The following is a 22,197-nucleotide window of genomic DNA, read 5'->3' as shown; positions in this document are numbered from 1 at the left end:
GTGATAACGGTAAATACTGCTGAAGTGACAGTGTTGTAAAAATGTATGAAGAAAATTGAAAATACAGTTACATGGCAATTCAACCATAACTTGATCTCAGAAAATATATGTGAAGGTACTGTCAGAAGAAAATTACAATTTTCCCCTTATAGTAGTGTGCTAGGCAAAGCTTTGTCACAAAGTCACTGGTAGCTTTTTATTTCTCATATGCATCTAGTGTCTTTCTGAACGGTTTACAGCTTTTGCAGAACCTTCTCCTGTGTAGGAATTTTCTGCTTATCATTTGAGAGTTGAAAAATTACTTCCAGAAATTGTTCATTTTACTAGCTTTAGAGGGACAGAATAAAGTAGAAAATTGAGTTTGTGGTTGAAAACCTGGAGCTTTTGAGTCCCAATGCCTTAATTACAGTCCATGTATACTGAGATGTTTATGAAGCTGTTACTCCTGTATTCCAGAATGTTGTTTATTTGTCCCAAGAATGGCTTTCATTCAGTATATGACTCTAGAGGAATTCACCTCTCATAAAAGCACTGAGCTGTGTCCTATTTCACTGATTTTTGTATGTCTGAAATAGAATGCCTTTTCCTAGTGTTTCAGCAACTCTTGCCTGTAGAAAACGCATGGGAGCACACAGACCAAGAATTGACTGAGTGACCAATGTTTCACTGTTCTGTGTTCTCTTTAAGATGATTTCTGTAGTATAATAAACTTCTTGTGCCATATCTGGAATGATGAAATGAGTGGGTGTGATTGTAAATGGAGTGTGAGGGATCTGTTTTGTTTCAGGTAATTTTTTTTTCTCTTCTCAAATTCTTTCATGGTATCAAGTTAAGATAACTGACACCACAGGTGGGGTGGGTTGCCTTAAAAGGACTTTATCTGACTGAGCACTCAGGGAAAGATTTTTGAAGGATGCAGTCTGATGCCAGTCAGGCTCTTGGGACAGGGAGGAAAAAAATAATTTTCAGAGTTTGATAGACATGTAGAAGGTATAAGCCTCCTGAACTTTGAATGCTTGGACTGAAGCTTGGAAGAAGAGACGAAAGCTCCATCTGAGAACTCTTACTTTTAGCTAGAGGTTGTTCTTCAGAAGAAAGAACTGTTACTCAGTACTAGTAACATCCTTTTGCACCTCTAGGAAAAGCTGTGTGCAACTTTTAGGTATGACTTTCAGGAGGAATATCCTGACTTTCTTGTTTATTGAAACTAGACCTGTCATGTGTAGTATCCTTTTATGATAGTTACTTAAGAACTTCATTCTTGTTCCTAAACACAGGTCTGATATAGCTTTCCAACTCTTCAGAGCTGTCATATATTTGGTCTCTAATCTTTCCAATTGTAAGTAGTCTTAGAAGTACTAACTGAAGTAGAGAAAAATGTTGGAATAAACCCTCTGTGTACCAAATAAGGTCTCTTGTATTTTTGCTCAAAAATTTTGCTCATGTTATCATTCCAGCTGAGCTTGTTGCTTGTATAATTTTTTCTGTGTAATTCTTCATGTTTATTTCTGAAACACTGTTATTCAGGTAAGCAAAATTTTGGTAGTTCTTATGTCTCTCTGGTTTGTATTGCTGTAGCTTACTTTTTTGGGAATCTCAGGATTTCCAATGAGAGAAATGTCAAGTTGGATGGGAAAAAATGTGAATTAAAAGCAGCAAGACTATCTGAAACTAATTTAAAATGTATAGTGTTTAAAAAGTGCATTGCCAGGTTGTTACTTCCACTTTTGTTGGGTAAGAATGTAAGAAATACCATGCTGGGCCAGAGCAGTGCATCATCTAGCCCAGTATCCTCCCTCCAACATCCAGAGGTGTTCTTTAGAGTAGCATGTGGGCCTCAGCACTTCCTTGTACAGCTCAGCTCTGTAGTTGTTGTATTAAGGGTGTTTGAAGGTACAGCCCTGCCTATTTCTTTTACTGTCCATGCATCTTTTGACCATCTATTTGAATAAATGCTTTTTGACCTTACTGGTGCTGTCTGCCTCCACAATCTCTTGTAACAGCAAGTTGCAGAAGTTCACTACTGCCGTGTGGTACTCTTTCAACTTCTTCTAAACTGATCTCCTGCTAGTTTCAGTGAGTTGCCTCTAGATCTAGGATTGGGGGATTTAGCGAACAACAATTCTTCATTCATCCTTGCAAAATGGACATGGGGATCCTGAACTTCTAACTGGGATTACAGCATGTGGTCAGTATTCTTGCTGATTACATTTAGGAGTTAGATATACGGGCCAGTTTGCTGGAAGGACAGCAGTGTCACATCTATTCAAGTCTTACTATAAGACATGTCTATATCTCTTTTATATTCATCTTGCTTTTCTTGTAACGCTGCTTTTTTGAAAGCCACATAGCCTAAATGCAATAGTGATGATCTGTTGAGGATAATTTTACAATTGTAGATCAAACTATAGCAGCTTTCCACTTAGGGGCTTACAGTTTGTAAGTTTACAGACTTATAAAGACTGTTAGGTTCACTTGGGAACTGTAAGTACTCAACTCCTATAATGCCTTTTAAATGAGAGGATCCATTTGAGCAGGCAGAAATCCTATAACAAGCCAACAGTGAAAACCCAAAACTTAGAAAAGCCTGTTGGACAGATTGCTGACAAGAGCTGCTTAAACCTCAGAACCTGATTTACTGAATTCTAGGATCTTGGGCTGTTTTAAATTAATTAGGATTTGTTGTTTCTATTGTATTTCTCCATGACAGGCTGCACAAACGAACAATACTTAGATTAACAAAATTATTTAGACTGCTAATTTTATTTGCAATACTTTTTAAATCAATGAGGCTAAAGCAAATTGGGAGCATATGACTTGAGACCGAGGAAAGCTAATTTGTGAAGTTGTGCAGGATATTTCCATTTGTGGGTGGCAACAATAGGATGTTGCTGTTGGTTGCTTATTTTGAATGTTGTAGCATCAGGGATAAGCAGAATGAGCAATTCTCGTGCTGGCTTCTCTGAATACTGGCCTTAAGCTAGAAATGAAACAATTTGTATAACTCTTAGGCATAATAAGTGATGCCTATATGGATATGAATGTTTGAGGCAGAAGAGGAGGAGATCTGACTGGAGAGGTGGAAGGTGTTGTTCCAGGGAATAAAATTGCTGCAGAACTTCAGAATTTCAGTCAAATATGTTGACGAATTTCAGTCATGAGCTGATGGATTGACCGTGCCCATTTTCCCTCTGTGTATGGTTAAAAGAGTATTACATTTGATTTACATTCTTCCCAGAGCATACACATTACCGTAATACCTGTTAAGCCTTCAAATTTTTCCTTACTTCACAGTGACGCTGGCGGGATTCTGATGTTCTGGAGTTCTCCATAGTCCCAGAGGCAGGAATACAGAAACCATTCTAGTGCTCTTGCTGGCCCTCATTTTGCTGGCTCTCCTGGAGAAAACAAAATTGTACATTGTCTCGTTGAAGATGGTTCTTCAGGGGAGTGAGTTGTCGGCATGTGTGTCAACTGCATGTCCATGTCTCCAGTGCTACAGATGGGGCTTCTCAGCTGGTGCGGATGGGTTCAGTTGATCAAGACTGCTGCCTAGTATCAGTAGCAGAACTGATGAGAAGTTGGGTTTAAACTAAGCGCAATTTTTCATTCCCGTGTAGACATTGATTTTACTGAACCCTCCAAAATGGTTTTATTTCAGTATAGAAATGTTGTTGAGGTAGTTGCACTTTCGTATGTACTCCTTATTCCTTATTAGCTGGCTTCCAAACTGTCCTGTGTGTCTCAGGAAGCAATATGGTTAAGCAATATCATGTGTTTCCTCATTTTTGTCCAAAATTGATATCTGATGATGATAGATTGCCGAAGCATTTTGAAGTATTTTTTATGCTACATTTTTTTCCAGACTTTAATCTTTCTCCAGAAATTGGGGAATATTTTTTAATTGGGGAGGGAGAATCCAGCATAGTTTTGACCAGCTGGAATTAATCCTGGTAATGCAAAGAATCGTCTTCTGAAAAAGGGACCTAAAGGGGCTCTAAGAAGAGTCATGAGATATTTAATGATTTAGTGCATTTTGAATCCAGTATCGTTACCAAATGTGAGCTTTACTGGTTGTAGTTATATTTAAAAAACTTGTCTGTTGATATTCTCTACTTCCTGTTTTCAGCTGTCTACATATTATAGGTGCAAACTGTTGTTCAGCTGTTGTATTTCAAACAGAAGTGGCTGCATGTCATTAATATTAATTAAGGCCTCTAATTTTTCAAGCATGGCACGATGATTAAGAAATACAAACCCTTGTCTGAGTTGAGAGATTTTATGGAAAACTATATTTAGTTTCTCTGATACTGATGAAACTCTCACTGGCAACTGCAAGAAGGAATCAGTTACTGAGAAGCTGGTTTTTACCCACCACCACAGCAATTTTGCAGACACTTTTAGCACCTCTGCAGCTCTCCTTTACATGCAGGACCATTGAATTTAGCACAGTTGCCCAGGTGAGTTTCTTGTATTGCCGATTATGTCTGATGTAAGTCTAACTCAGCTAACGGCTTCAAGAACATAGTATAGTGATGGGTACCAGGTAACTGTAACGTTCATTGATTGCCTCCAGTAGAAATTGGAGAGAACATACAGAGATAGTTGATAATGAAAAAGTTTAGACTGGAGATTGAAAGCTTTCTAATATCAGAGCAGTGAGGTTCCTGCAGGGCCTTCTAGTAGGAATAATATTGTCAAGAAACAGAATTGCCTTTAAGATGAAGCACGATAAAATTGCAAAAAGGAATGCTTCAACACAGTGCCTGTTCTTACAGGGAGATGAGCTTTTTGGCTGGGAGATGCCTTCTGGTTCAGTTTTCCAACTGTCAAGTTCACCTTCACCGTATCTCTTTTGCTCTCTGGAAGCTCTTCAGAGCGATGAGTTCGCTTGTGCATGGAGAGCCATGCTGGTACCACGGTCTTAATTGGGCTGCTATTCAACAGTTTAGTAATTATCAAGTGTGGCATTATTTCTTCACCTATGGTGTGTTCTTCTATATCTGAAGTCCATTCTAATTAACTTTATTTGCAAAAGATTTATAATACTCTATCTGCAGCTGTCTTACTTTCAGCTCTTGCATCTCCTCTTTGAATGAGGCCATCTACTCAAAGGCTTCTCTTCTCACTGAGCTGGTGGCTGTGACTGAGTCTTTCCATGTCTGCTTCACTTCCTTTTGTCAAAGCTGCATTTTGGTCTGTCTGTAACATCAACTCCTGTATCAGCATTGGCTTAACTTGGTTAAACCTAGATTTAATCTTCATCTAAATCCCCTCTCTCTTCCCTTTTTCTTCCAGTGCTATTCTTGCTCATGTCCAGAACTCAGCTGGCCAGGCTGTATGTCTCCCCTTCCTGTCACTCATGCGTCTAAGCTGAGATTAGGTTCCTCTGTTTCTTGATCCATACAATTTTAAAAAAAGCTCATAAAACTAAATTGAAGAGCCAAAATAATCTGCATTCACTGATCTGACTGTGTCGAGGTACATGTATGTGCCCAATGCAGTCCCCACAGTGCTGTCTTGGAAAGGTGGCTGATGGTCTGTGTGATTCCTCCAGCGCTGCTTTGTGACTGCAGCAGGACTCTGGACAGTCATGTAAGTGCTGCAGAGGACTCCATCAACATAATCATGGATTATACAGATACTGTTAAATCTCTGCCATAACAGAAGGGGGGAGCTTCAGAACAGCTGAAAGGGAAAACTTGGGAATTAGCCCTGAGGAGAGGAGGTGTTAAAACTAGGGACAGTTTTGTGAAGGATGGAGGGGTTATTTAGGGAAGAGTATTTCCATGCACAGAGGGAACCTGATGGACATGTGAGGACACACACTGGCTGAGGACAGGGGCAAGGCACTAGTGGAAAGTTCATCTTTCCAGACTAGCAATTAGTCTGCTGGGAGTTTTTAAAGTAGACTGTGGGGTGCAGTAAAGTCAAGTAGTTTGGGCGTGTGAGACCTGTGTCAAAAATGTTGCTATGACAGTTTATGTTTTCGAATTAACCTTAAGGATATTTTTAGGAAAGGAAGCTGTCTTCTTGACTGCTGGCTGTATTTATTTATTTATTTAGGATTTAATTGCTTGTTAAATTTGACTTGAAGCCACACTTGATATTTTAATATCAGTGTGGTGTCATACCTGCTGTACAAACTTTCCCACAATCATATCAGTGAAGAGGGAAAATTATGACAAAAATAAACTGCTCCAGAAAAATTACAGTTTCAGTGGGAAAGGTGAAATATGGCATATGTGAATTTCTAACTTTAGTAATTAGGCTTTTGTTTGGCAATGGTTTGGATTGAATGAGTGGAAATAATAAATTTTTCTGACAGCAAATTCTCAGGATCAACCAATTCTGTGATCTGTGGTGTTCCTTACTTTGCTTCAGGTTCGTGTAATTACATCTTGAAATACTGAATTTCCTTCTCTTCTGAAGTCAGTACATCAGGGGGAAAAAAAAAAATTTAAAGCAGCAAGCTGAGAGCTTTTTGTGAGCAATGATTACAGCTTTTATTTGTACAGCAGGATAACTTCTCCCTTTGGATTCAGGCATAATGTTCTGGAGTGCCTGGTATTTGTGAATACTTCTATATGGAATATCAACAGCACTGTGAAAGTGATTTAGTTTTACCCAAAGGTTTAAAAATCAGAGGCCAGAAAACATTTTCATCTTTGTATTGTTCTGAAAATCCATTTCATCTTCAGAAATGGCCTCCTGCTTGGTATAATAAGCATTAAAAACGGAATTAAGTTTTAAGGAGCATATGGAAATCTTCCTGTGGCACAGCTGGTGGGAATAACCTGCATGAGAACATCCAGGGATCATTCAATTTCAGTTTCATTTAATCTCTTTTTTAAAATAATTTTTCTTCACTGCTTGCCTGGTTAGTTACACTGAGGAAATAAGTGTTACTATTTCTTGCTAGTCTAGGGCCCTGAATGCACACCTATCTCCATACTGTTAGGACAGGGTATCAGAGACTCCACCCCTCTGGCACTAGGTGCCGGTGTTGAGGCTGCTGGTTGTTCCAACAGTGATGGTGAGGAGCCGTGGGAGGCAGGCAGTTGGAGAGGCCTGGCGGGAAGATACTGGCACCTAACATGAGTACGGTTCACATCATTTGCCTACAAGTTTCAAGAGGCAACTCTGTCCTGATAAGTGGTGGATCAGCTGTGAGCTCTGTGGTTACGGGCTGTGTTTTCTACATGGTGCCTAATGCTGTGCTGTCTTGGTTTGTGCTTAGAGCCCTTACTGGGATGGTGGTGTAACCACTAGTAACATGTTATGGCAAAGGGATACCACATTGCTTACTGGGATTGGTGCCTGCCCATGGGGCATACCACCTCTCACCTCCTCTCCCTGTACTGCATAGATGAGGAACTTAGATTGCCTTGCTTAAGCCAACCATGCTTTTCAGTCACCGTCTTCAGTTGGTTTGGCTGCTGAGGTTACTGTACCAACTGTTCGCGCTGCTTTTGCAGCAGAGCCATCTGAGCCACTTTACAGTCAAGTCCTCAACTGCTGCAGTTTAGAGCATATGGTTGAAGGTAAATTGTTGCCAATTTTGGACTGCTTAAAGACACTGCACCATGAGCTCTGGCAGTTTAGGAAATGAGTGATGAGGAGTTCTGATGTCCAGGCAGGGTCAGCACCTAGGGGCAGTATCTCCATCTGCTATCTCATCCCTGCTCATCAATCAGGTCACTGGGTACCTAAAACTGAGTGATGCAAATACCTCCCAGTGTGCTCACAGTGCACGGAACCAACAGGTCACACCAGCTTTATAGCATTTGAGCATTGCATGTCTTCTATTTTCAGCTGTAACTACTAATTGTTTTAAAGAATTAATCATTGTTTAATAACCTAAGCTGATTTGTCAAAATTACGTCTATAAATCCATTTCTAATGGCTAGGTGCATGAATTTCAACAGTCCCTTCTCTAAAGGCACATTAGTCAGCATGGACTCTGATATGTAGACATTTTTTTTCCAAACTCATAATAAAGTGTACAGATTTTATGATGTTGCTTTAACAAGGCCCACTGGGATTTGGGGTTATTTAGCTAAGCCTGTATTAAAGATAAAAATTTTTCTATGTTTAGCCATGCAGAGCAAAGCTGCTCTTCAGACAGTCCAGTGCACTTTAAAAATTAAGAGAATTTGATAAACGCAGAACTGAAATCATGGAGGGAAGTATGAAGGATCTTTCCTCTGTATCCCTTTATCCCAAAGCCAAAGTTACTATAAACCACTGAAATAAAAAAGTTGAGTGACAGCACCTCTTGAATTTTAAGGCCATTCTACTATACTAGCAACCAGCACTGGAAAACTTTTATCATTGTTAGAAGGAAAGTACTTGGAACACTGAAGAAAAAAACAGGAGATTAAAAAGATCTGCTTCATTCTCTAGCAGGAAAATTAATTCTCCTGTACAATTAATCTGATTTCATAACCTCATTCTTCAGCACCCGAATCTCTGTTCTTTCTCTGTGAGGTAATTTTTACTCATGTATATCTCTGTTGGGACCTCAGTTTAGCATCCCCCTACTGCCTTCTCCTAGGAAGCTCTGGAAGGAGGATTAAATGGAATGTATTTCATGAGATACTTTGTGTTCAACTCCCTCTTGTTTTCTTTCAGTAATTAGGAAATTAGGGTTTCTAAGGGCTTGGAAATTAAAAATCTGATGTAAAATTAGACTATTTAATTAAATTATAAAAATTGAACTGAATATTTTTAGCAAAAAGATTTTACAGGAGGCCATGGTGTCGTTGGTAGAAAGTTTAAAGTTGCACACTTTCTAAAAAATATAATTGCTTTAGATTTTTTTACTCCTTTTGTAAATTGGAGCAACCTGTGTATCCAGAAATTTTGCACTTAAATTTAAGGCATTCTCTGTCTCTCTCAAGAAATCAGCCACTCCTCCTATTGTGAGAGTTACATGTTGATAAATGCGTACACTATTTCATTCAGTCCTCCTTTGGGTAAGCTTTTGCCGTTTTCATTTACAGTGCTTGCTGTTTTGAATTAAGTTTTGCTTCAGACTTCCTTTTGCAAATCTGTAAGAGTGCTATTCTGCCAGCATTTCAGAATTAATAGTGTTTCTATTCTGTAGATCATTCAGAGGCATAACTGAAGCATCAGACAAATGATATTGCAATATCATGAGACTGAGTTCACTGCTTCTGCAGGCATGTCCAGATCCTATTGCATAGGGTATTCTATCCTCAGACTTAAATTCCCACATGCCACAAGAAAAATCCGTAACACTGCCTATTTGCTGTAATGCCTTAAGGGTATAAGTTACTCTAGTAAAGGTGAATTTTTTATCACCATCGTCAGAAACCTTATTTGGAACTGTGACTGGGAAAATACACCACTTCTTCTTTGCAAAGGGCCCCATTCATCACGACCTTCTCATAAGTAGCTCTGAAAAGCTGTTTGGTGAGGTTCCTCTGGAAGCATTTACATTCACTGGCAGTCCATACAGAGCAGTCTGCAGGTAAGTGGGCTGCACAATCCCAAAAAGTGTTGAAGAAAAAAATGCAAGCCTGAATGTAGCTGGGTCTCGTATTACTGTTTTTACAAGCAGTGACACTGAATATTGTATGAAAGCATGCAGATGCTTAGATTTTCTAGATTATTCATTGAGCTACAGGTGCTCACCTTTAAGCAGCATATGCACGTATTTTTACACTGTATAGATACGATAGGAATATGTAATCTCTCCCATGTCCCAGGTAATAATTAGGTTTTGTTTCAGTAAGTAATGGGAACATTGTTTTGGAATGTCATTGTGTTTGCCTTGCTTAATGTAGAATGATTTAGCCTGGATACTAAATTCTGCTTTTTTTGAAGCAGAATTGGTAAAATAATTTTTAAATCTGATGAAGTCCCAAACCATTTCCTTTCATCTCTTGAATTGTTTTGTTTTTTTTTTCTTTTCTGCAGCGTCTGTGAGATTTGAGATTTTGTCAATGAGGGGTATTGAAACTGGGCACACAACACAGTTAATCTGTAGATATTTTAACCAGATCTACCAATTTGGAAATCAGCTGGTAGCTGTTTTGGGCAAATGAACCAGGTATTTTTGGACTGACTTCAGTGATATCTTGGTGAGCAAAGGAGGGCTTCAAACAGATGAAACTGGAAAACAAGTCAATCACAGTTGAAACTAGGAGCTGAAATAACTTAAAATAATTCTTTAACTTGCATTTATGATGCTTAGAATTATTGTAAGAGGTTGACAATGGTAGGTATAGTTGTCTTTAAATCTTGGACATTGTATACTAGTTTCTTTTCAAATACATATACTAATAAAATTCCTTGCTAAGGTGATGCAGCTTGGTTGACTGCCCTGTTTTCATTATGAGAAGTTCTATTCCTCTTTGAAAGCTGTTATCTTACTGTCTCCAGTAAGACTGTACTCCAGTATATTCCTGTAAGACTATATTTTACTAGGGTTTCCAACCTGTGGGAGGGAAAGGAGGGCAGAAAGAGTTGGTAAAATCACTCTGGTATGAGAGTTTAGTGGAAGTGTAGAGTTTGGTGGAGAGAGCAGAGACCTTTTGTGTTTTCTTTGGGGCTTCTGCCTAGTGTCACGATGCCTAGCAGGCCTGAGAGACAGCCTGCTGCCACAGCCTGTTCCCACAGGTGGGAAGGTATCTTGGCTGCCTACAGGAGTTGCTGGCACTAGCGTGCACACAAGAAGGAGGAGGCCCCCTGCATTTACCATGCATCACTAGAGGGTGAGGGTGAATAGAGGTAACCAGCAGAGTTGTCCTTTGATAAGGTTCTGTAAGTTCTTGGGCTTGGTTTATGAAAAAAAAAAAAACCAGAGGCAAATATGTTTTCTTTCTCTGGGGAAATAAAGTGTGTGTGACAGTCCTTTCTATCTGCCTTACCAGTTACCCCCACCTTCCTTCTTCTGACCCTGACTTTTAAACCCATTGAACAATTTTAGAGATAAATGGTCTGAATTATACTTTTCCCACAATTTCTGTAAAACAGGTGGCTATATAGAGGAGAGCATTCTTGTTAATGTCCCTGATGAGAAAAAGCTATAGCTTGAAAACAACAGGTACAAGAAGAGTCTGCTGAGGAAGGCAGCTGGTCCACCAGACATCACTAGACCCACGAGCAGGTGGAAATGCTTCCTTAAAATTACATGAATCTTCCAAGGGTGAGCTATCGGAATTACCTTGCATTTACTGTAGGGTAACCTTATTGTTAGCATGTCAGCAGTTGCCAGGAAGGAGCTTTTACATAGTTCTTTGTTTTTCAACAGCCCCACTGTGCACTTCTACCCTTCAGGAAATGAGTTATTAGAGGAGGCTTATTCCCATTTGCCAGGGCAGTGGCCCTTCTTTTTCTACATACCTGAAGTGTTAGAAGGTTAAAAAAAAAAGAAGTAACCTCAGAATCTGAGTACCCTGTTGATACATGCTGTGAAGGGAGGCTTTTTAGGTCAGTGGTGCTGCTGCTCAGATTTGATATTCCGTGTAAGTACGATGGCACCAGTCAGGCTTTTAGCAATAGGTCAATAGCATGCTGCTCTGTCCCCTCTGCATCCATCCCAAGCACAGTAGTCTACAGTTATTGCCATACATTAGGGAAATTGTGAGCCATCTGTTCTAATTTAGAGTAAGATGTATCCAGGAAGGAATCACGAGGTGCTAAAGGTGAAGAAAAGTATTTTAAGGAGCAGGCAAAGCTATCCCTTCATTCTGAGTTGCAGGCAAATCCAAGAAAATTGCAGTCTAGAGTGATGGTAGAACTTGCTACTCTAGATGGTGATGACCATCAGCAGTGCCACCCTCCACTATGGTGAATTATCAGCAGTGATCTGGCTACAGCAATCTGTATCTTTATTGTTTTCAGCAAAATTTTTTAAATTCATTCACCTGGGATGCACGAAGGCATTCAAAAACTGCAGCTTAAAGCTTTACACAACCATTAAAGTGAAGAAGCACATTCTAAAGCATCGGCCATGCAGTTTTTACGAGAGTAATTTGCTGCTTCTTTCAGTGGGACCATGTTGCTTTGCTGCTGGGAAGCCTGCAATTACATTGTACTTTGGAGCCGTGCCAGCAATTCTGCATAGTGTGGATGTTCAAGAGCAGTTGGAGCAGACTTTAGGCAATGCCCAGCAAGAGCTAAGCTCCTGTGCTTTTCTTGGTTTTGTAGAAGAACTTCTAAATTAACGTATGAGTTCTGCTCTTGCACCCAGCTAGGCAAAAATGATATAGGGAATTTTAAAAAGTAGTTTCAAGGAAATACATTGTGAATCTGTTGAATTCTGTCTGCCATGTTTTCTTCCTATTACGTGTATATATATTTGAGCATCGCAAGTCCAGCAGGAGCTATTTTCTCCATGAGCTTGTATTCCTCAGTCAGGTGCTCTAAAGCAGAACTTTGTTCTGATAAAAATTTGCTGCAGTTTTCTGCCTTTACACCTTCAGCTTTTGCCACAAATTCTTGAACTTGCAGATGAATGAAGAAAGAATTTCTCTCTCCATATGTAGTTACTATTATGGGTTGGCTCTGTGGATATAGCCGCTGCTGCTATACCTTTATGCACTGTGGTTTTGTTGGTAGGACATATCGTGGGAAGTAGCTGGCAGGCTTGGGATTTTATATCAGAGGTCAGTTCCCGCAAAATTAAAATGCCATTTTCTCTTCATTCTATGATCAGCCTATTTTTGCTTACCTGGTGCTGAAACTAAATAAAGATGATGTCTTAGTTATAGTCACTGACCATCTGTGCATGGTTTGAGTACTCTAATGAATTTTAAGTTTGGTACATTTGCAAGTGTTCATGGTCACACTCATCTAGGTGTCCCATTGAATGTAAGTCTGCTTTAGACATTGTTACTTGATTTAGCTTTTCATATGTTCATTTTAGATATTATGAATCCTCAACTTAAAGATTGCAGAGTAAATGAACACCTGCTAATCCCTCCCTGTGATATTTAAGTTTTATTTCAGTGGTTCTTGCAGCTGAAATACTGTTTTATCTTCTGCAGAGCCTGTACAGTTGGTGCTGTTTTGCAGTGGAATGAAAATATTTTATGGGTGATAGAGTTTGCAACTTAAAATTAATGCTTTTGAAATTACGTAGCAGCCAGCTGGAGGAGGGAAGACTATGTAGAAAAGCAGTTGGTGAACACCCAAAAATCTTTAGTCTGGAGAAGTATGTTGAGCATTACTTTGAAATTGCAAAGGTACTCCTGGACAGGATTAAAATTTCGAGATTTATTTCCATGCAAAAAGCTGCATTATGTGGAGATAGCTTTCTGTGCTTCAGAGGAATAACCTGCTTGTAAACAACCATGTCTGTCTTGGCACAATATACTAACAGAGTAGTTTGGTTTTCTGATTTTGCCCTTTACCACTTTGGAAACAAAATAGAAAAAAAAAAAAGATTTAATTCTGTGGGCTACACACAGGCTTTACTTGTGCTAACTGCATTTTTTAACAACTGTACCAAAACCAATGTAGTTACATTTACGTTAATGTAGGACAGTTGAGACTAAAAAAAATGTTGTTTGGTGTGAAACAAAAGAAAGAATTTGGCCTGTACTTCACATGTTGAGACAGGCAGTTTTTACTGCTCTGACTTCCCTTAAATAGTTTAAAATAATCAAAGCATGTTGAGAAGTAGTAAAATAATTTAAAATAAATAAAATTAATGTAGTTGAGATTCATATGCAGTTGTGTAATGCAAACAAAATAATCCACTGTCTTTTAATGTGCCGTTTAACATATTGGAGTTAGAAATGAGAAAATTGCATGTGGAATATCCATTTTAAATCACGAAATCATTCACTGGAGCAAATAGCATAATTTTACTTAAAAGGCCCTTTGAAATAGTACAAGAACATTTAATATTTCTTATGTTAGCCCTTCTGAAATATATTATGGCAATGGGCAGATGGTACTCTGGTGAGGTTAATTTGAATTTTTATTATAATCCTTTCTTATTAGTATTAGATAACTTGTCCTTTTCAAATGGTGACACACTGGAAGTTCAAGAAGGAGTTTTGTAGGTAGGGTAAGGTATGTAAAACCTGCTGAATTGTTTTTGTAGTGGATTTCTAGATAACTTCTTTTTGACCAAACTCCAGAATTGCGTAGTTGCTCCCTTCAACATATGTATTACCCAGAAAAAAAGGCAGAAGACTGTTCATAATGGTCATGTGTGTGTATACAGCTATAATATACATTAATATTAATTTATAGCAATAGGCATAATTGTATAATGTATAATTAATTGTCATATAATTATATACTATATTAAAGTATATGTACTCTATACATGAGGTAACTGTATTATAAGGATTATATATCAGTAACTTTATTATAAGAATGCTTTAGAGGAGAGAGTGTTTAAGACTACTTGGAAGTATAGAAGTTCAGTTAAATAAACCTTTATCCTTTCTTTATAGTGATGCACTGAAAAAAATAAAGGTTTAAAACTTATAGATGGAGCTTTTGTTGTTGGCCACTATAGTCCATTGCAATAAATGTAAAAAAGCACCTCCTCATGTGGGTTCACTGCTCTCTGTCTTCTTACTTACCTTGATATGTTCCTCTTCTCTTGCACATTTCCTTGGAAGGACACCAGTGGGTTAGATTTCCATTCTTCCCTTCATATTCTCTCACAAGAGTTTTAATACCTGTTGGTTTGGGACACCATGCAACTTGTAAAGATCCATGGGAGATTTGCTCAGAAACCTTACTTGACACTCCCTGCTATTGAGGATGAATAATGAGCAGCATTAGATCAAGACTGCAGATGTTTGTTTTAGGATGGGAGCCCTGATTCTGTAAAGAAAGTTGTGGGTTTTTTTTTTTTCCCAAAGGAATTTGCTCTAGGCTGTGAAAGCATTCCATTTCTTAGTGTTCTTTATTATTTAAATTTTGGCAAGAGTTTAGTAGCTAATGAGCATGCATTGATTTTTATGTCATTTTTAGATCTCTGCAAGGATAATTAAAAGTATAAATAACTTAGCCTCCCGGTATATTAAGTATATAGACACATCATCAACTGTAATTTAGAATTGTTTTTAGAGTCAGTCATTTTTACAAATAGTTATTTAATTTAGCAGGTTTGTCCTTTGGTTCAATAAAGTCATCTGTCGTTTGTATCAGAGCTGTAGCTCATGGAAAGGGCAGCTTTAACAACATTCAGTGAACTCTGAGAGCCAGGGCTGAGCCTTTGTCAGCTTTTATATTAGATTCTTCAGCACGGCCTTGATTCGGCAGAACACTGAAGCCATAGCTAACATAGTAATCTCCTTCAAGGGTTTCACAGCATTTTGAGCCCTAAATGCAGAGCGCATTTACTTAGATCGTAACTAATCAAGTTAATCCAGTGCCTTGGTAGCAATGCTGAGTAGTGCTCTGAGTAAGAGCTTTTTAATTTTCCAGTTTTGATCTCTGTAGGCTACCCTAGGTTAATGCGTTTACAGAAGTAGCCTGGTAAATCAGAGGTGGTGATGGGGGTGCTCTGGCAAGGAAAATGGGCTTGCCTGTTCCTCTTCAAAAGCAGACTTATTTTGTCTGTTGTTGAGACAGCTGCATTTTGATGTGAATCTTAATCATGATGGAGGGTAATTACTATTGATAAATGGCCTTGGCACTGATGGAAGAGGCTTCTTTTGAAAGAAACGCAGTCTAGTGAGAAGTCTGCTCCAGTTTTTAAAAATCTTGTGAGAATCTTCGTAATTTTTTCCTGGTTTTGAAATACAAAGGTTTCTCTTGCTTCACTGACATGCCGTGAATGCTGGGTTTTTTTGTAAAGGCGTAGGGCATTATGGGTGGGTTTCACAACCTGATGGATGACTGCATTTGTTTGCTAGTACTTATATCAAGAAATTATTAAATAAATGTATTTCATGATTTTGGTGTTTTAAACCTTGCTTTTGAGGGCAAAATTTTCAAATGTTATTCTGACTTATGTAGGCATTTTAGCAATTCATTGGGATCAATACCATTATGAGCAGTGGAGAAATACCATTCCCTGATGCATGGTGAATCAAATGTGTTTATCTGAAAACACTATGATCAATTACTTCTGCTGGAGAAGGAATTGTCTTATCTTTAGTCTTAACTGAGCAGTTGTTTTCAATGTTTGCTCATCTCTGCTTTCAGAATTAATTGGTTGAATTTCAGATAACATTTGCTGATTTTTTTTTCAAAGTAACGCAAATTTCCCTGGGTTTCCTATTATTATCAACTAAACAGCTTTGAAAATACCACTTCATTTTTTAAAACATCTTTCACATATTACTATAAGAATTTTACTTTCCTAGCTGTATTTCTTTGACTGGTTATGGGAAAGTGACAGTCATACTCTAAATTTCTCCTTCAAACAACCTGTTACTTAGAGAAAGCATTGAAAAAGACAAGGGGGAAGCTGGTCTCAGCCTTTCATCTTTATTTCTTACTTGTTTTGAATGTTCCATTCTGCCAGTTTAGCACATAGCATGTAGTTACTTCATATCAGCATCTAGCACAGTAGCCAGGCATCTTTCCCCTTGAGTAGAATTTCACTCTGTTTGCTTTCTGTACTACTTCAGTTCTGAAATGCATGTCAAAAATATATTGAACAGTTTGATTAGCATTCATCATATGCGGTTCTGTCTTTCTCAAAATGAAAGTTATATGAAGATTTTAATTATATCTTTTAAGTCTGTGTATTGTGTTTTCATGGATGAGACTAACGTGTATCTTGTAGATAGAACAGAAGGGGGGAGTTTGTTGTGTCATTTTATCTGCAAAGTCTGCATTTCAAGTTTGATTAACACTGGGAAGTGCTCTGACTCTTGCTGTTACTGGGGATCAGTTCCATTATGACAACCCTTCCTTCTGCCCCAAAACTTCAGGTTTTCTTTTTAGGTTGTCCTGAAAAGTCAAAGCACTAAGTCTCTCAGTTTGGCTTACTTGTTAGGGAGTATGGTAGGGTGTGAAGAACATGTTTACTTTGCTTGTAGGAGTTGGTTTTGCTAGACAGAAATGTCATATTATTGAGTTTATGCTAATATTGTCCCAAGTAAACATCACTTGATTATCCAGTGTATATGTTGCTGAGCTCCAACAGCAGCTTTACTCTGTGGAGTAACTAATGTAGATTTCTCCTCACCACTCAGACACTGATTTTCAGGAAAATATGAAACTTCCCCAAACCTAATATGCTTGAGATCTTTCTTAAGAAACTTTGTTTTAAATAGGCTAAGAGGTTTAAAACTTCTGGGGAAGGGTGGGAAAAGAAAAGAGGGAGAAAACAGAAGGATGGAGTGACAGACAGGATGCTTAGAATGATTTGGGTTTTCCTGCTGGTGAGATCACTGGCAGGCAAAACTGGATGGTGATGATTTACAGAGGTGGATTTAATGTCCTGTGAAAAAATTCACTCTGACATGTCCTTTTCTTAACTCAGAGCATGCTCCTAGTTTGGACCATTTTACTGAGTATGTTTTACTAAATCTTATTGTTTTAAAGCCTGGTTTCTAAAGCTGACTCATATCTCCCTTAAACACTGTCAAGGTCAATATGTAGCGGTGAGATTTTGCCTGTCGCAAAGTCAGTCCAAAGTAGATGCAGTCTTATGCCCTGTGATGACTTAGGGAATCTGTGTAGAATTTATGAATTTTGTTTGATACTGAGAGTCATAATTTTTTTTGTCAGGCTGGGAAGTCCAGAATCTCAAGGCTTCTTTGCAATGTAGACAAGTTGAATCTTTGCAGAAGAAAGAGCATAAAATAGCATGATATCTCTTGTTAACCTCACCTTCCTCCAGCTAATGTGTCTTACCTCCCTCTTACTCATTTCAGCCAGCATAGCAAGCTGTGCAGTGCTCTCTGGGAATTTTGCTGGCTTTTGCCTTCACTCATAAAAGGAGCAGGCTTGGCCCAGCCTGCTTTCTCTCAAGGGAAGCTCAGAAGCAAGAATTCATGGCTGAATAAAGGTATTAGGGAGCAGGGGAAGAGAGCACGTACATGCAAAGTCCCGTCTGCATCCAAAGTTTCCACATGCACATCTGAGTCAGATGGTTTCTTTCCCGCCTTCTTCCTCAGCCCTCCCAAAAACTCCTTCTGATAATTTACTCTATCTTAATGTCAAATTGAATTATTCCCTTTTTTTAAGGTCAGGAGAGCAAAACATAGTTTTGTTTACATAGCTGAGGAGCTCAGCCAGCTCAGACTGCTGGCGTTTGGGATTGGTCTGGGAGGTAGCACTGAGCTGATGGGCTGAGTTGTCCTCCGTGGCTGCTCACTCTCCTGATGAGCACTATCAGCCAATCTGCCTCTTTCAGTAAACAGAAAGCAAACAGGCTCCTCTCCTGCCCTGGAAGTGAGACAACTCTCCTTATACAGACAACTCTCCTTATACAGAAAGGTTCTGTGAAACTAAGGTGAAAAACCAGGGTATTTTGTGTTTTGTTTTACTTTTGTTTTAATCATAGACATTTTTCTCCTTCCTCTACAATGAAAATTATAGAAAAATACCCCCAAGAGTAATATGGGTAAAGAAGAACAGAGAGACACGATCTAATAAAACAGTGACTTCCCACAACCACTTGTGTTAAATGCTACATAAGGACAAGTCGTAAAGACTAATTCCTAACATGAGTGTTCCTGGAGCAGTAAGTGCTAGGACACATATGGTTTGTTTGTAATAAGGGAAAACACTGGAATTGTTTCAGGAAATACTAATAACTGAGCTATTAATAAAGAAGAATTGCAATGTAATTAGGCTAGATGTCTTTATACAAACAGTCTTTCCTTCAAATAAACCAACAGCCACAAAAAAAAAAGTCCTAGTGCAGTGTCAGAGCTCTGACAGTTGGACTTTAAATGAGGAGACAGCTCCAAAAAATCCTCAAGTCAAAGCACAAGAATAAACTCAGGGTACTGAAGTAAGTTGTGATGTTTTGAATATTGCTTGGAGTTCTGAAAAGTTTCTTTGCAGAGAGGGTGTTGATTTATGGAAACACCTCCCCAGGACCCAGAACCTTAGCATATCACCTCCAGTCTCCAAACTCTCTAGCTGTGTTTGAAGGTACCTGCAAAGTGCTTTGTTTAGACTTGCTGATTTCTGAAAAACTGAAAGCCCCAATTTTGCTAGCTTCACCTAAATTTGCCTTTATCACTAGATAAGATTGTGAAAGATGTTGAAAAAGACCTAGTAAGGAACACATAAAGGTAAGTTTCTAATTATAGGTGGAAAGGAAGTTACCAAATGATAACGAAAGATAAAACTCAATTCTGGATTACAATTAACAAGACTTCTTGGTTGTTGCCTGCTCAGTGCTCATCATCTAGAGCTAGATGTTCCTCCTGGATCATTCACAGACCCTCTTGAGTGGTCAGGGCTGCCTCTCCTGGGCTTGGCCACTTGCATAGTCTTTTAAAAGAATCCTGCTTCCTTTCAATATAGGCAAAATATTTGGGGCCTAACTGGAGGTTCATACCTTTCGATAGTGAAAATACTCCAGGGTGTCTTTTGAGCTGCTCACCTTCCTGGCTGAACAGACAGGGGTTTTTTTGTGGTAGCATTAAACAGCTTTTCCAGGTCTGTCTGGCGCAGTGGAAGTGTCCGATGACATACTACCTATAATGAAGGCTGTTAATGTGTGGCAGGTTTTGGCCTCTGTTCTTTGGTATGGTCTCAGCTATGTGTGGAGACCTGAAGTGATGCATTGCCATTAGGAGTGCCAGAGGGTGCCTAGCCCAGCCAGCCTTCCTCCTTCTTACCATGTACGGTTGAGAGCTCCCTATGTCAAAGTGACCCAGTCACTTTGGTGAGGGTTAAGAAAAGACATAGTACAGTTGGTAATTTAGAAGTGATATAATTCTCTGTGTCTTTTATTTTGGATTCAAAATAAAAAAGTGAGAGAAAGCACTCCCATTTTTTTTAAGGAGATGAAAGCCCCTCTCACCTTGTGTGCATTATGGGTCTTGCTTCTGTAGAGGAAAGCAAAAGTGGTTTCTTACATACTCGTATACGAATGAGGAAGGAGGAGAAGACACGAATGTTAGGAAAGAAAAAGAAAGTTAAAATCAAGAGCCTAGTTCAAGCAATTGGAGGTAAGAAAGTGAAAATACACCCACTCTTTGAAAAAAGATCTGTAAATTATGCTAAGTAGAGCATCTTCTAGAAGATCTAAGAGGGTGATAGGTAGAGTTAATAATGAAATTTGTACAAAAAGTGCATATGCAAGCTTATACCTAAGAAGCATTACTTTACAGAGAATCGGTGGGTTTGGGAGACTTGAGGGAATGAGAATCATCCAGAAGGACACAGATATTGTGAAGAGAGTATTTGCTCAGTTTTCACCATGGTGAATGTTGGGGTGATGCCTACTCTTTTATGTTGCTTAAAAAATGCAGCTGTTTCTAAATAGGTCATTAAAACAAGCTGATATGTTCAAGAGCTGGAGGAGTATAAAGATGAAAGCTGATGCTAGAATTATTTATTGAAATCATGAAGTTTTGGACATGGAAGGGTAGTAAGCATTGTCTTCTGAAGTGATGCTCTCAGATCTGCTATTGGCATCTTGCTTTGGAGTCTATCTTGCTCTGGAGTAGCTAATACTAGCTGCTCAGATAAAATTATTAAACTAACTGGATCACTGATCAGTGTGAAAATTTGTGCATTGAGGAAGAAACAATCCTGAACAATAGGAAGTGGAATGTTCCTGTCTTTTGAGTTAATCTTGTTGAACTAATCTTGTTCTTCAGCATGTGGCAGTGGGAGCAGTTTATAGAAATATGCCTTTAGAATGTTGTTTTTATGAGTAGCTCTAGAAATCTTAATTATTTTAATATATCTAAAGCAGAAAGCTGTATAAAATGAAATGGGATTGAGTTTTTGCTTGGTATAGACTGTTAGTAAGGTTCCAGTGAGAGCATCATAAACATCAATTTTGAAAATCATGCCTGACCTCCTGTCTTCAGAAGTGAAAGGACATTTTTCTTACAAGAAACAAAATTAAAAGTAGAGGCATTATGTTCTATGTAGAATATATGTAAAACCACTATATGATGGGAAATTGCCAGTGGCAGATGAGATTTGGTTCAGAAATGTTCACGCTTTGAAGTAGAAACATGAGCAGCTTGGTGTAATGTATGCTAGGTTTTCCTTTCACATTACGTATCTTTTTGTAAGATTGGTGGTACAGATAAAGTACTCTAAATGTACCTTATATTTCTGGTAAAATACACTCACCTGTGACTTTTACAGGGAAAATGTGAAGAGAATCTTTTATCACAATTCTATGGCACATTCTAGTATTTATTTGAAACTTGAGGCTTAGATATATTTTAAGAGAATTAAAAAGGTTGTGGTGTGTTTTTTTTGAACTTTATAGCCTTGCTGATGCATGGGAGAATGATATTGGAGTTCATCCTCTAAAGTTTCCAACAGAAACGTGTTTGGAATTACTGCTAATACTGGGTTTGAGTACCACCTCTCTGCCGCCTTCACTTCGATGCATGAACTCTTTTCAGGTAAGGAACAGCTGCTATTTCAGTATAAAGGTGTTATTTCTAGGAAAAAGAGAGATCCCTGGGGCCCATAAACCCTTTCAGAGTAAAGGTTTATCTTCTGTAGTTGCATGATTCTCCATTATATTAAATATAGCGATGGAGAACTTCATGTATTGCTCAATTTCTTTCAGTTTTATTAAATGTAGACTACGGCAGGAAATGTCATTGGATGTTTAAACAGTGAATCACTGTAGAAATTAAATTAGTTGTTTAAAGAAATTTCATCAAACTTAGGCTGGAATAGCTAGAATCATTATATAAAATCTTCTTGGCTTCAGAAAAGAAAAAAATCCTGAGCTAAAAATAAAGATTTCCAGTGGTGAAAACCTGTAAAATTAGGAGTGAAGCATTTACCGTTTTGTCCAGTGTTGTTCTGTATGTTGCTGCTGAAGTTCTCAGCAGTCACAGAAATTTTCCGAAGAAAACATTGGTGCAGGCTTGTTAAATTGTGATTTGTATTTATTATGTGCCTGAAGATGTACTATTTTTACAAATGAATTACACAGACACACAGACATCTCGATTCATGATAAAACATACCAACTCAACCTTTTTATGTCTCTGTCTTCCCTTGTAGTTGCATAGTCCATCAGCTGTTGAACAGTGAGTGTATCTGAATCTGTGTTTGTTTTGACAGCTGAAGAAGAAT

At 38.4% G+C, this 22,197-nt stretch overlaps 1 protein-coding gene across 3 annotated transcripts in view; it reads left to right on the top strand.

Moving 5' to 3' along the window:
- Positions 1–22,197, top strand: part of UBE3D (ubiquitin protein ligase E3D) — an 82,748-nt gene that overhangs the window by 27,986 nt on the left and 32,565 nt on the right. The window contains exon 9 of one of the 3 annotated variants that reach the window (XM_075087164.1): positions 21,371–21,509. The exons of the other annotated variants lie outside the window; for them this stretch is intronic. Coding sequence (XP_074943265.1) covers positions 21,371–21,509 — 139 coding nt within the window. The remainder of the gene's footprint in view (positions 1–21,370; positions 21,510–22,197) is intronic. 3 annotated transcript variants of the gene reach the window in all.

This window comes from Phalacrocorax aristotelis, chromosome 3, assembly GCF_949628215.1.
Source record: "Phalacrocorax aristotelis chromosome 3, bGulAri2.1, whole genome shotgun sequence".
Taxonomy (NCBI): domain Eukaryota; kingdom Metazoa; phylum Chordata; class Aves; order Suliformes; family Phalacrocoracidae; genus Phalacrocorax; species Phalacrocorax aristotelis.
This window is presented reverse-complemented; position numbering and strand designations above follow the sequence as displayed.